At 38.2% G+C, this 16266-nt stretch overlaps 1 protein-coding gene across 15 annotated transcripts in view; it reads right to left on the bottom strand.

Moving 5' to 3' along the window:
• Positions 1–16266, bottom strand: part of SPIN1 (spindlin 1) — an 88860-nt gene that overhangs the window by 6168 nt on the left and 66426 nt on the right. For all 15 annotated transcript variants that reach the window (XM_009244593.4, XM_063713895.1, XM_054519458.2 and 12 more), the window contains 2 exon segments: positions 8907–9160; positions 3061–3294 (listed from right to left, as the gene is read on the bottom strand). In XM_009244593.4, coding sequence (XP_009242868.1) covers positions 3061–3294; positions 8907–9160 — 488 coding nt within the window.

Genomic DNA, 16266 nt, shown 5'->3' on the forward strand with positions numbered 1-16266 from the left:
ACCAGCCTGGCAACAGAGCAAGACTCCATCTCAAAAAAAAAAATAAAAGTGGCCAGGCGTGGTGGCTCACCTGAGGTCAGGAGTTCGAGACCAGCCTGGTCAACATGGTGAAACCTCGTCTCTACTAAAAATACAAAAATGAGCTAGGCAAGGAGGCGTGTGCCTGTAACCCCAGCTACCCGGGAGGCTGAGGCAGGAGAATCGCTGGAACCTGAGAGGCAGAGGCTGCAGTGAGCTGAGATCAAGCCATGAATTAGAAGACTTGTAAAGTCTTGTTAACATTGTTAAGAGGGCAATACTCTTCAAAACTGATCTACAAATTCGACATAGTCCCTGTCAGAATCCCAGGTGACTTCTTTGTTCTGGCAAGTTGATTCTAAAATTTATATGAAATTGCAAGGGACCCAGAATAGCCAAAACACTTCTGAAAAAGAAAGGAGGGGCTGGGGCACAGTGGCTTACACCTGTAATCCCAGCACTCTAGGAGACTGAAGTGGGCAGATCACTTCACCCCAGGAATTCAAGACTAGCCTGGCCAATATGGCAAAACCCCATCTCTGCTAAAAATACGAAAGTTAGCCGAATGTGGTGGCGCACGCCTGTAATCCCAGTTCCTTGGGAGGCAGAGGTTGCAATGAGCCGAGATCGTGTCACTATACTCCAGCCTGAGCAACAGAGTGCGACTGTCTCAAAAAAAGGAGGAAAAAAAAAAAAAAAGCAGGACTCAAACTTCTTGATCTCAAAATTTACCACAAAGCAATGTAATCAAGACAATGCAGCACTGACATAGCAACAGACGTACAAACTAATGCAACAGAATTGAGAGTCCAGAAACACACCCACATATCTGTGGTCAACTTTTTTGTTTTGTTTTGTTTTTTTGTTTTGAGACGGAGTCTCGCTCTGTCGCCCAGGCTGGAGTGCAATGGTGCAGTCTTGGCTCACTGCAACGTCCACTTCCCAGGTTCAAGCGATTCTCCTGCCTCAGCCTCCCGAGTAGCTGGGATTACTGGTGCCCGCCACCATGCCTGGCTAATTTTTAGTAGAGATAGGGTTTCCCCGTGTTGCCCAGGCTGGTCTCGAACTCCTGATCTCGTGATCCACCCACCTTGGCCTCCCAAAGTACTGGGATTACAGGTGTGAGCCACCGTGCAACAAGGATGCCAAAACCATTCAACAGTGGAAAGAATAGTCTTTTCAAAAAATGGTGCTTGGACAACTAGATAGGCAGTCACAAGCAAAAAAAATGAAGTTGGACCCTTAACTTGAACCACAAACAAAAATTAACTTGAAAATGCATCAAAGACCTCTAAGTAAGAGCTATAACTATAAAACTCTTAGAAGAAAACAGGGGTAAATCTTTATGACCTCAGATTTGGCAAAAGATTCTTAGGACACAAAAAGAGGTGGGGAAACAACTCAGATGTCCTTTATTGGATGAATGGCTAATCAAAATGTAGTATATCCATACAATGGAATCGTATTTGGCCATTAAAAGGAATGAAGTACTGATATATGCTACAGCGTGAATGAAATCTCAAAATATGCTAAGGGAAAAAGAAGCTAGCACAAAGGACCTCACACCATATAGTCCATTCATATGAACGTCCACAACAGGGAAATTTACACAGCAAGTATTACTGGTTGCTTAAGGCTAGGGGGTTGGAGGAATAAAGGACTGACAGCTAATAGATACAAGGTTTTCCTTTGAGGTGATGAAAATGTTCTAAAATCGACTATGGTGAGGACTGTACATATCTGTGCATATATTAAAAAGTACAGAAATGCACATTTTAAATGGACTAACTATATGGACTAACATGGCCGTAATGGCTCTCGCCTGTAATCCTAACACTTGTGGGAGGCCAAGGCTGGTGGACTACCTGAGCTCAGGAGTTTGAGACCACCCTGGCCAATATGGTGAAACCCCATCTCTACTAAAATATAAAACAAAACAAGCAAACAAACAAAAATTAGCCAGGCGTGGCGGTGGGTGCCTGCAGTCCCAGCCACTTGGAAGGCTGGGGCAGGAGACTCGCTTGAGCCTGGGAGGCGGAGGTTGCAGTGAGCCAAGACCACGCCATTGCACTCCAGCCCAGCCTGAGCAACAGAGCAAGACTCTGTCCAAAAACAAAAACCACAATAAAGCTTTTCTAGGCCTAATGAAATTAAGCCCAGGTCACATCCTCTTCTACCTTACCTGTGTGTCTGTGTGACCAGACTAGTTGTGGAAATAGCTAAATCATCTGTCTAAACACTGACTCTGTACTCCAGTTGCTACTGAAAAGTTAGCAGTCAACTGTTTTCTGAAACTGATGTTCTCTAAATCAGGAGTCCCAGACACCTGGGCCACACCGCACAGCAGGAGGTGAGCAGCGGCAAAGACAGCACTGCCGTCTGAGCTCTGCCTCCTGTCAGATCAGCAAGGGCATCAGATTCTCACAGGAGCACAAACCTTATTGTGAACTACACATGTGAAGAATCTAGGTTGTGTGTTCCTTACGGCAATCTAACGCCTCCAAAACCACCATATCCACACCCAACCCCCCAATCCACAGAAAACTGTCTTCCATGAAACTGGTCCCCGGTGACAAAAAGGCTGAAGATCGCTGCTCTGAAGTTCAAGTATTTACAGATGAAATAATCAATGTCTTGGGATTAGCTTCAAAATAATTGCACTGGGGGGACTGATAAAACTAGACAGGCTATGAGATAATAACTGTTAAAGCTGAGCAGGGTACATGGGGACATATTTTACTGATCCCTATTCCATCATGTTTTTAAATAAAAGCAAGAAGTAATATGTAGTATTGTTAGTAATTATAAAACAACTTGTATCTTATTACAGAAGCCAAGCAGAACTGATTATCAAATATTTTCTTATCTAAAATTCATAGCAACTGGATGAAAAATTTCAAAGGCTGTGTTTGTGCATGACTAAAAGAATAATCATATATCCAAAAATAAAAATGTATCTGCAAAAGAGCCAATCAAATATCTTGTACTAAAGTCCAAATCCCTTCTAATTATCAAAAGTAAAAGTTGCCAATATATACTTACTGGAATCAGGCATAATGCGAAGGTCGCCTTCTTTGTAATCGTCTAAGAGTTGGTACATGTACAAGACAGGGTCTTTCTCATAGGTAATGTAAAACCATGTGTTCATGACAGGTGCACGTGCTAAGACCATTCCCCTCCACTCATCTTTAGAACCATCCTCTGTCTCAAACATATGTTCCACTGCTTTGCCAATCATTGTGTCTGCCAAGTGTGCATCGCTGATTCGAGATGTTGCTGGGGATTAAAAAAAAAAAAAAAAAAAGTTGACAAAGTGTTTCACTGATTACCGACTATGAAGACTGAATTTACTAAAGAAGGCTACACCTGAAATTTTGTCCATGCAATGTATTAGCAAGCATCAGAATCTGGGAAAGCTTTAAAAAGCACAAAAACCAAAGACAAACTACTGGGCCCCAGCTCAGAGATGGATTCAACAGGAATAGAAGTATTTTGTCCCAAGTCAGTTAATTGAAAAAAATATAATTTTTTTTTTTTATTTTTCTGGACTCATCTGCTCTTGGTTCTGTACCCAAATCAAAAGTTTTAATTGTTCATTCAAGGTATAAAATATTTTTTGTTATTGTTTACTTAACAGTTAAATTTTGAGATAATTTCAGACTTACAGAAGAACTGCAAAAATAGTAGAGTTCCTGTATATGGTTCACTTTGCTTCTCCTGTATTAGCATCTTATATAACCACAGAACGTTTATTTAAAACTTAGAAAACCTATTCAAGGCACAGAGGTTTTTTTTTTTTTTTTTAAAGAAATTGGTGTTTGTTTTCCTTCAGTCTTATTTCCATCTTTTTATTAAGGCATAGGTTTTTACTCTCTTCCTCCTACAATCTTATTCTTCACTGCAATCAAAGTAATCGCTGTGTCACTGATACCACATTGTGTGATTTAAAATGTTCCCATGCCTTCCCTTCATAATTTGAAAAACAACCAAACTGCTCACCATGGCCCCCAAGCCCTAAGCCATCACGCCTCTGCCCTCAAGTTTCCCATCTTCTTCCTCATTACTCATGCCTTCTCTGCTCTTCTTCCTCTCCCATTAGGACACACTCTCCTCTGCCTGATAAGCTCTTCCCCATACCTTCAGAAGGCTGGTTCTTTTTGGGGTTCTCCTGACCAACAACGTAGCCCCACAAATCCCAGTCACATTACCCAATTTTACCTCTTAATAACATTCACCATGATCTAAAGTTATCCCACTTTATGTTATTTGTGTACTTGTTAGTTGCTTGTACATCCCCATGAAAGCAGAGACCTTCCCTTTCTCGTTTTATACCTAGATCATAGCAGGTCAGTATTTTGTATGACTTAATCAGATGCCCCATGTGGTTGGGAGCTCAGGTCTCTGAAATGATAGATTAATGGTCCTAGCCCTTAATATTTTTCAAAAGTGGTGAAAATTATCACCTTCATCTTTTTAATACTGGAAAAACTATGAAGGATCCCATTGGTTTTAAGACTTCTCCAGTCCACAATATTAGATAACTGTCTTTATACAAAATTAAAACAATTATCTTTAAAAAACAAACTAACAAAAAAAAACAATTAGAGACAAGCACGGTGGCTCACGCCTGTAATCCTAGCACTTTGGGAGTCCAAGGCGGGCGAATCACTTGAGCCCAGAAGTTTGAGGCCAGCCTGGGCAACATGACAAAACCCCGTCTCTACTAAAAATACAAAACATTAGCCAGGTGTGGCGGTGCAGGCCTGTAGTCCCAGCTACTGAGAAGGCTCAGGTGGTGAATCACCTAAACCCAGAAGTCAAGGCTGCAGTGAGACAAGATGGCGCCACTGCGCTCCAGCCTGGGCTACGGGAGTGAGACTCTGTCTTAACAACAACAAAAACAACAACAACAAACAATTAGCACTCCTATTTTCCTCATTCAACAGACTTCTATTTCTGTTAAATCAAAAGAAACAAAAAAGTTAGATTTTCCTGATAAATGTATTGCTATTTAATTTTATCAGCATACCCTAAACAATATGGTTGGTTTTAAGTACGCAGTAAGAAAAGATTACATAGAATTCCCCCCGTGTATGACACTAAAAAAACCCCACTAGTTTCTTAAAGCCAGTAGATCTCAGACTACTAGATCTCAGAACTCCATGTGCATTCTTAAAAATTACTGGCTGGGCACAGTGGCTCACGCCAATAATCTTAGCACTTTGAGCCCCAGGTAGGAGGACTGCTTGAGGCCAGGAGTTTGAGACCAGCCTGGGCAACATAATGAGATCTCATCTCTACAAAAAGTTAAAAATTAGCAGGGTACTGTGGTGAGTGCCTGTAGTCCCAGCAACTCGGGAGACTGAGGCAGGAGGACTGTTTGAGCCCAACGTGTTGAGACAGCAGTGAGCCCTGATCATACCACTATACTCCAGCCTGGGTGACAAAGCGAGATCCTGTCTCTAAAAAAATAATTAAAACAGAAATAGAAATTACTACAGACCTAAAAAGGCATCTGTTTACATAGATAATGCCTACCAATATTTACTACTTCAGAAAACGAAAAACAAATCTAGAAACATTTATTTAAAAATACCTATGTATCAATGTATTTTAAATTAAAAATAACTATTTCCTATCAAAATATATTAAGAGTGGCTTAATTTTACATTTTTGCAAATCTCCTAATGTCTAGGTTTTAAAAAGAACAAGTAGATTCTCATATCTGCTTTAGCACTCAATCTGTTATGATCTGCTCTTTCGGTTCATGTATAAAATCCAGCCTCTCAAAGATATGATACTGAAAAGAGTATTCTAATTGTCTTTCAGATAATTCTAGATATTCTTATATGAAACCACAAAATTCAACAGTTAGCTCCTTAAAGGTTAGTTACAATGCAGAATCTGAAACCATTAATAAATCTGTCATACTGTTACATTAAAACTCATGTCTCCAGAACATATAAAGAACTCTCACAACTCAACAAAAATCAAAATAACCTAATTAAAAAATGGTCAAAGGATGTGAGTAGATATTTCCCCAAAGATGATTTACAAGTGGCCAACAAGCACATAAAAAGATGCTCAATATCACTAATCATCAGAGAAATGCAAATCAAAACAAAATGAGGTATCATATCACACCTATCAGGATGACCACTATAACAAAAACAGTAAATAGCAACTGCTGACCAAGGGATGGAGAACTGGAACCCTTGTATACTGTAGGCAGGACTGGAAAATGGTACAACTGCTGTGGAAAACAGTAGGGTAGTTCTACCTAAGAAATTAGAATTACGATATTAAAATTAAAATTATAATTACCATATGATCCAGCAATCCCACTCCTGTGCCTATATCCAAAACAACTGAAAGCAGGATCTCAAAGAAATATCTGCATATCCATGTTTACAGGAGTGCTATTCACAATTTTACATGGTACAATTTTACATTCTACCAAGAGGTAGAAGCAATCCAAATGTCCATTAATGATAAACAAACTGTGGTATACAGATACAATGGAATGTTCTTTTCAGCCTTAAAAGGAAAGGAAATCCTGTCACACGTTACAACATGAACGAACTTTGAGGACATTATGCTAAGTGAAATAACTTACTCACAAAACAAATACTGTGTGATTCCACTTCTATGAGGTATCTAGAATAGTCAAATTCATAGAGACAGAGTGTAGAATGGTGGTTGCCAGGGGCTGAGAATGGGAGGAAAGGCATGTTGTTTTGTTTAATAGGTAGAGAGTTTCAGATTTGTAAGATGAGGAAGTTCTGGAGATCTGTTTCAACAATGTGAATGTACTTAACACACTACTGAACTGTACACTTAAAAATGGTTAGGACAGTAAATTTTATGCTATGTGTTTTTTACAATTAAAAAAAGTAGTTAGTCTTTCACTTTGAATAGCTCTTTCACCAACACATGATCTGGTACCATGCACTGCTCATAAAGAAAATATTGTGTTCACTAAGTTATGCAAATCTTCCAAATAGATACTGGGAAACTCCACTGTGTAACTGAGAAAAAAAGAGAATGAAAAGCACGAATCACAGCTTAACAAAATGAAAATATTTCTGACCTTGCAAATCTCCTGAATGGGCTTTAGAGAACCCAAGGGTCCCCAGACCTTGCTTTGGGAACCACTGCTCTGTGACATTACATGCATTCTGGCTGACTGACTTTTTTCTCCAACTTTAGCTTAAGAAAAACATAATTTTAATGATACTCTAATGTACTGCCTGAAGCAATTGCTTCCAACATAAAACGTAAGTGAAGAGCAAGTAATTTTTTAGACTAAAGTAGGTTGATGCCAAAGTAACTGCCGTTTTGGCCATTACTTTCAATTTCAGTGTCAAAAACCGCAATTACTTTTGCACCAACCTAATACCACAAATACTAAAATTAATAGCAACTATTAGCTGAATTAGGCACATGTACTGTTGATTTACAGAAAAGCTCTTGGGTTTCTTTTTATATTGCTTGAATGTTTACAAAATTACTACTGTTGGAAACAGAGATAATCCCAAACTACAAACAACATGGAACCCTTAGTCCCATCACCAGAGATATTGTACAGTTTCTATCCTTCGATGACAAAAGGACGAACAACCACAAGTCATGCAGCAATATGCAGGAACCTTCAAGTGAGCTACCTGTCATCTCAGAAGGGGCAGAGACTAAAATTCTGCTGTTAAGATTCTTAATATGTTAAAGTTTCTTATATGGGAAATGGATTAATGCCATGATCAAGAAGAAATGTAGGATGTGCATCAAGAGGAAGAGCAGGTGATCAGTCACACTTAAGAATAGATGAGAATGTTGAAAATAACAAAGATTTAAATATTACTTTTAGGAATAATAATAAAGATTTAAATTTAAAGAAAGATTTCTTTGAAAACTGAACCATATTTATACAGATGAGCAAAGATTTAGCATTTGATATCTAAAGAGAAGACTAAAACAAAATAACTTGCTACTAAGGCAGAATTAACTTCCTAAGGAAACTTGTTATATCTCAGGGACACAATGGCACAGTCTGAAGAAAAACAAAGCGAGGAGACTGAACTAATTTCTTCCTGTGACAATTTGATCCCAAAATTCCTACCTCCCAAGTCTAGATCTGCTGAAACTTTATTATTTAATGGTACAGACTTATAAAGACAATTCTAAAAGTATAAACCAGTATTTTAAACAAGAGCAGCATCACTGTAATAAGAAAATATTTCAAAATAAATACTTCAAAAAAAAGTAATATTTGTTTGGGTGTATCCCACCCTACTAATAAAATCGGTAATTATTATTTACCTTAGACCTTATGCCTTAAGGAACACTTGCAAGGCAAAACTGGCACTGCATGACATTTAAAAAGAGCCATTCATTTCCACAAACATTGTTCAATCAAGCTCTGTGTATAATAAAGATCACGTTTTGGTTGTTTAAATTTTGGCTCAAAGTACAATTATCATTTACGTTGTATACAAAGATACACTTTCACAGAAAGATTCTAAAGGCACAGCATTCTCTTATCTTTTGTATCTGATGAGATGAGATTAACACATAGGATATTTCAGCTACTGATAACCTTACCCATCAGAGTCCAGAAAACAGTGAGCAAAAATGTTAGAAATAACCATATTATAAATTATTACGTGGCAAACTTCTTGGGGGGAAAATATACATCTCTATATCTCTCACACAGTTCCTTGAACTGCTTAGGATCCATTTTTGTGGTTTTCGGTGATTTAATATAATGTTTATCAAGAGGGGTGCTTGTGTTCCAATAAAAGTGAAGTATTAATAATGTAAAATAATAAAAATGCATCCATTTCAATATCATTTTTAAAGTATATAATGCACAAATTATAAAAAGAACTTACCAACTCTATCAGGGAGGACTTCAAGCGCAGAAACTCTTTCATCTTTATTAAGTTCTAGTCCATAAACACAGTCAAATCCATCGTATTTTATAAGATACAAAGAAGGATTTACAGGCACCTGGTCCAGAACGGTTCCTTTCCACTGGGTAACAGGGCCATTCCCCTCTTTCCACCCATGCTGAATCCTGCAGCCTACGATGTTCCGCCGGGGCTGGGAAACAGGTTTGCTCGGACCCACACTGCTCCGATGTTTTCTGTATTCACACATATACACACATAAGGTATTATCTCAAAAGTATGCATGCCTAGATCTAACATAACCACTGGCTAGCATGATCTCATTACAGATGGTCCCAAAATATGTACAAATTCATGTTTGTCACATTCCTGCTTCAGGTGACTCAAGGTGGTTGTCTTCTACCCCTGTACCAGTGGTGGTGAGTGTGTAACATGGTATGTTAGTAATAGGAGCTTGTTGTGCACCTCAACTGCGTATAGGCAGAAAAAACCTACTAGTCGATAGCAACTTAAGCCCTACTATTAAGCATCAGGTTATCAACTTTCTGAGTTTATTTTAATTCAATCAACTCAAAATTATCCAAGTTAATTAAAGAAGGACTGATTCATGAAATACATGTTATCAATAATCACACAGGTATATAGCTTTATATAATATCTACTTCAAGTTAAAAAGAAATGTGTAACTATTCAATTTCACCCATTCCCCTGCCCAAATAATTCTGCCTGTACAGGCTTAACTAATAAAAATAAACTAGACAATTTTCTCTTAAACTGAAGTCCAGACTAGCTTATATCAATGCACTATAGAAACATTACTTGTCTAGAAAACATATAATCTTAAAACTGAAGTTTATAACAATGTAATATTAAAAATTATTGAAACATCAAACTACTTTTTTTCTGGTTTATTATTAGCAATTGAAAAATCTACATAGAAGGTTTATAAATAATACACCTGGCTCTTGAAATCAGGAAAAATCTTCATTTCACCTTGAAACCCTGGCTTCTTGGATGCAAGCTGAAGGCCAAAACCAAGATAACAGATGCTGATATATGCCAAGAACAAAAAGAGCTGAAAGGAATTCCCTTCCCACAGTTTTATGGGTATAAAGCTCTCATTTCGTACACCATGAATAAAAGTGATTAATATCTGACATATAACACAAACAAGTTTTAAACAACAATTTATTGTAGGTTGTAATAGTTAAAACTAAAATTATATATTTTCTAAATAGAAATAATTTACTCTAGACTGGTAACATAAATTTAGCTAAGTCAGACGGGAACAGGCCATAAGAGATTATAAGGAGTACTCGCCGCAGAAGGGAAGCTTCTCCCCTGGGGGTGAAAAACTAAGCAAGGGGGTCTGAACCTAACCAAGGAGACTGGGAAGGAGATTCACAGGGTTAAGTGGAAGACTGTAAGGCCAGAAAACCCAGGTCTGCCTAAGCCCCTTGGGACTGTGCAAAAACCCAGCAAACCTTCCTTCCAGAAAGACAAAGCCCTTCTGAGTACACAATCCTTACTGACCAGGACAGGACCACAGGGTGAGGAAAGCAGGATTCAGGCAGAAATGAGGGTGGCAGGTCTCAGAAAGTATGACAGAGGTGGCTACCCAGAGAGGTCTTAAGCTAGGAAAGCCTTCTTGGAATCCTCTCATTTACACGGGTCTGAAAGCATCATGGTTGGACAACATACGAAAGTATCTTGAGGAGGAAAAGGACTAACTATGTGACAGATGTTCTGACAGGCAGGAGCAGGCCTCAAAAACAGGCTCATTAAGTAGATGAAAACTACTATCTAACACTGAGCAAATAACAGAAACCATGAAATAGAAACTGTGATGATTAATTTTATGTGTCAACTTAACTGTGCCACAGAGTGCCCAGATTAAACACTGTTCATGGGTATGTCTGTGCATCTCAATCAGCAGACAGAACAAAGAAGATGCCGTCACCAATGTGGGTGGCCATAATCCATTCTGTCAAGGGCTTGAATAGAAAAAAGGTAGAGGAGGGAGGAATTTACCCCTTTTTCTTCCTGCTGGCCTGCCTGAGCTAGGACATCAGTCTTCTCCTGCCCTTGGACTGGAACTGACACCACTGGGTCCCCTGGTTCTAGACCTGCAGAATGAATTCCACTTCCAGCTTTCCCAAGGCTTGGCTTACAGACAGCACTCCATGGGACTTCTCAGTCTTCAAAATAGCATAAACCAATTTCCTCATAATAAATCTCCTTCATATTTTATCTATTTCCCAACGCTTCTATTTCCCTGGAGAACCCTAACGTAAGAACATATATCAGAAACAGAAAAGATAAGAAATGAGGTCGCTAGACAAGAGAAGATGTGAGAACTACCAGACAAACTAAAGAATCAATAATTTGAAATTTTTTTTCAGAAATTAAGACTAGAAGAACATGAGAAGAAACAGACACCATGGGAGTGTGTGAGGAAAGTGGATGATGAAAAGGGGACAGACGGGGACAAAAGTAAAAATAATTAAGAGATGGTAACAAATATTCCAACTTCTGTATAACAGAAGAACCTAAAAACTAAAATCAAAGTTCACAGAAGAGAGTACTAAAAATCGTAATTGAAGAAAACGTTCCTGAAACAAAACACTTGAATGTACTAATGCACCCCATGGGAAAACCCACAGTGACTGGCGCTAAGGCATATCCAAGTCAAATAAATGAATTTTAAAGAAAATAACACCCTTTGGGCATTTACACAAAAGGACCAAATCATGTGTAAGGGATAGACTCAGAATTTGACAGCAATACTCTATGCCAGAAGGCAACAGAGTAATAAACTTAAGGTTCTCAAGGAAAAGAAAATGTGAGCCAAGGATTTGTTCATCAGTCAAGAATGTACACTGACCTTCAAGTATAAAGGCCTCAAACAAAACTGTAACGAACATGTCAGAAGGCAGGGGATACTGTCCTTATAAAGTTACATGACCATGAGCTTCAGATAATCAAGGAACTCACAGAGAAGGTTCAGTACTGCACTGAGAGAAAGCAATGAATACATTTAACTGTAGAACAAAGGGCGGCAAGGAGAGACAATAGTGTGTAACCGTTATCTGTTCTGATATTTCAAATTTAACATAACTCTCAAAAACAGGAGGAAAGAATATGTAAAGCAGAATAAGTATAGTGAGTGTCTTATAAACTTAGATCAAAAAAGAATTAAAATTAGGATTGTAGAGAGACAGGAGATGACAAAGAGCTAAATTCAGTATTGTTCACAGTAAGGAACCAATATATATATATAACATAAAAATAAACAAAAAGTCTGTAACTTTACTACTCAGAAGTAGAAGAAAGTTGATTTCTAGACATCTGCATAATTTCTAGGAATATACAGTAACATCCAATTGGCCTCTATGGGAAAACAGCTGGTGAAGGAGATTACATTTCCACTTTAGAATACAAGAATCCTTTGTAGCAATACTTGTTTTCTTAAACTGACAACCAGTTACGTATCTTCTTTTGATTTCTAAGCCAAAGATCCAATGAGTTACTCCCTGTACAGGATCAGGCTTTCTTCATATTTAGTGCAAAGGCTAAGGTTAGTTCCCAAACCTCACTAAGGATAGAATTCAGTCATGTGTCCCATTTTGTAATTTACACAGACATTCCATGATTACTAACAAAATTATAAGCAAATACAGCATCTTCACCCATATGGTGCTTAACTTCGTGTGTCAATTTGGTTACACCACAGTAGTCAGATATGTGGTCAAACACTACTCTAGATGTCTCTGTGAAAGCATTTTTTAGCTGGAATGAACATTTGGATCGCAGACCATGAGCACAGCAGACTACCCTCAATGTAGGTGGACCTCATCCAAGAAAAAAACTGGCCTCCCAAGAGGAGGAAGGAATTCTGCCTCCAGACTGGCTGTTTGTGCTGCAGCTTCAACTCTTCCCTGGGTCTCTAGATGGCTTGCCTACCCTATAGATTTTGAACTTGTTCAGTCCCAACTGCATTAGCCAATTCCTTAATATAAATCTTCCCCGCTTCCCTCCCCATGTGTTTCTCTCTCTCTCTAGAGGCATGAAACTTTCTACCCTTGATTTTCAAGAAAACCAACATAAACGTGACCTATGACAGCAGAATTTTTCGTTTTCGCTGCTCCCTCCTACACCTGTTAGCAGCATTCCTCTGTAAATGGGAATTATCTGCAGTTGCTCCTGATAATGGCTAGAATCACATTTCAGAATAAGCAGTTTTCATACTAGACACCTCCAAGTAGCAAATAAGGTCTCCTCCCTCTTGAGCATTATACAAGGGGCTTGTATCTGGCCAAGAGTCCTCCTCAAACAGGACCTGGGGTCCTTTAATTCTGAGAATGCATATTCCTCCCTTTTGAACTGATTTTATTTCCTCATCTTCTTATTAAGAGTTAGCTTTTGCTGTGGTAAATGATACTACGAGTCTCATACTTAACATTTTGTTCTGTGTTGTCTACCTGTCTTTTCATTTCCTCACTTTCCTCTCTTCCTTCATCTGTGCCACTAGAATGATTGAAGTTTCTTTTCACTAAATAAAGCTTCTAATGCAAATGATGTACCTTGTTTCTAGCCTTCCAGCAATTATCTTTAACTTTCCATATACTATACCTAAACTTTCATTTTTCTATTAAAATCTATGATTAATCAAAACCTATACTTTTCATCCCCCAACCAAAGCAACACTAAAACCAAACAAGAAAAAATCCTTAGTAAAAGAAAAACTTAAAACCTTACCTGGCTAATTCTACTGCATTGCTGAAATGTAGACTTTTGTTACAAATTGGTATTTTTCATTTTGCTACTATCTTAGTAACTTTTTAATTTAGAAACAAGAAAGGTTTTTTGGTTGCTTTTTGCATAGTATTTTCACATTTTTTTCTCATGTATATTCTGTCTTTCTAGATATATCCTCTGGTAATTCTTTCAGGTAAAGTTCAGAAATACAAACTTGCTAGATTTTTGCAAGCCTCAAATTATTATCTTGCCCTTATCCCTGAATTGCCTATGTATACAATCAGGTTCAAAGTCTTTTTCCCCTCAGTACTTTGAGAGAAAAAAAAAACTTTCATTTTATCATCTAGAATTACAGACAATAGAAGCCAATCTGATCCTTGTTCCTCTGAGGGGCAATTTTCTCTTCAAGGTGTTTTATTTTATTTATTATTATTTTTTGAGGGAGTCTCACTCAGTCACCCAGGCTGGAGTATAGTGGTGTGATCTCAACTCACTGCAACCTCCACCTCCCAGGTTCACATGATTCTCGTGCCTCAGCCTCCCTAGTAGCTGGGATTACAGGTGTGCACCACCACACCCGGCTAATTTTTGCATTTTTAGTAGAGACAGGGTTTTGCCATGTTGGTCAGGCTGGCTCAAACTCCTGGCCTCAAGTGATCCGCCCCACCTCAGTCTCCCAAAGTGCTGGGTCTTCAAGGTGTTTTAGAATTTTCTTTGTTCCTAGATTCTAAAATGTCACAAAGACTTGTGACATGTGTTTTTAATTATCCCTCACAAGAAGTTGGTCAATCTAAAGAGGGCAAAGCAAAATTATCACCCATTTGTGGTCTGGATTATTCTCCTCCTCCACCCGCTTTTGAAATGTCATCAGACAAAGCTAGCACTTCTAGATCAATTCTCCATGATTCAACTGCCCTGTCATACTTTTCATCTTGAAGAAATTTTTAGCTCAATTGTTAGTGAATTAAGTAAACTCTACTTTCAGCCTGTTGAATATCTTGCATAATATTTTTAATGTCTTTGTCATATCTCGAATGGTTCTTCTTTTTAATGAACATGCTTTCTGATATCTGAAGATAAGTTTCATTTTTTCCTGATTCTTCTAGGAACTCTTTAGGATCAAGTCTCCTCTGTTTTCTACACACACATGATGATTCCTGGCTTGTTCTTCTGTTTTGACTAGTGACTGTCTTTTATGCGTTTAGTGCTCTAAGATGCCTCATGATTCTTGGTGTTCGTATTTGTAGATGCAAGTCAAGATGAAGTGGCATTTGTAGATACAGTGTATGTCTTCAGCTCAAGTCAGACTCTCTGGCCTCTGAGCAGTAAATGCAGGTTCTGATGACAGAAGCCACGACCCTGGTAGCTGCACAGAGGTTAAGAAGTGACAGGTATCTTTAAGTCAAGAGGAGGTAAGCTGAGCATCTTCTGTTCCAATGCCAATTCTGCACAATCAATTTTCTTACCCTTTTAATATTTGGTAACTGTACTTAAGCCATTCTATTGTCCAGCCCTTACTATCTCTGATTCTGGCAGTATTCTAAATCTAGTTTATTTACTTGTTGGCACCAGAGTTCCTCAGTGGAGTCTTGATATAAACTTGTTCCTATCTGCTTGAGATCTAGAAATTTCTTAGTGTTCTGGTCTGCCAGCAGGATGACCTTTTTATATTAACAGTAACAAAACTTAGAATTTTGATAATTTCGTCATAATTTTAGTACAAATTATGATGAAGTACTATTTTCTATCTGTGTATAAAGTGAATAAAACCTTTCTAGTCATTAGTTTGGCAGTATCTGTCCAAAGCCTTACCATTTGGAGTTTCCATTGTTCCGTGAGTCCTCATCTACAAATTTATCAAAAGAAAATAATAATGGATGTGCACAAAGATATTGCAAATACGGGAAACTAAACAAATAAAATGTTTAACAATAGGCCCCATTAATTTAAAAGCTCAGAGCGTTAGCTCTATGATGAACAATATATGTATTAAAAATCATGAAAAAGAATTTAAAGAACTGGGGTCTTGCTTTGTTGCCCAAATTGTCCTCAAACCCCTGGGCTCAAGCAATCCTCTTCCTTTATAGCCTCCCAAGCAGCTGGAACTACGTAGGGGTGCCTGCCACCATGCCCAGCTAATTTTTAATTTTTTGTACAGACAGGGTCTCTCTATGTTGCCCAGCCTGGTCTCAAACTCCTGGGCTCAAGCAAACCTCCCACCTTGGCCTCCCAAAGTGCTGGGAATTAGAAGTGTGAACCACTGTACCCAGTCTTAAAAACTTTTTTATTTTAAAAACCCACAAGTGTAAAAAATATGACATGAAAAATTTTTATACACAATCCTTACAGGTACATAGGAAAAAGTTTTTTAAAATATACATTAAATTATTAACAATCTCTGGGTGATGACATTGTAAATAAGTTTTCTTCTTCTCTGTTTACCTATGTTTTCAAAAATTTTCTACAACTTAAGTATTTCACTTTTGCAGCCACATAAAACGCAACTGTTTTTTCTGAGACGGAGTTTCACTCTTGTTGCCCAGGTTGAAGTGCAATGGTGTGATCTCAGCTCACCACAACCTCT

Source organism: Pongo abelii, chromosome 13 (assembly GCF_028885655.2).
Source record: "Pongo abelii isolate AG06213 chromosome 13, NHGRI_mPonAbe1-v2.0_pri, whole genome shotgun sequence".
NCBI lineage: Eukaryota > Metazoa > Chordata > Mammalia > Primates > Hominidae > Pongo > Pongo abelii.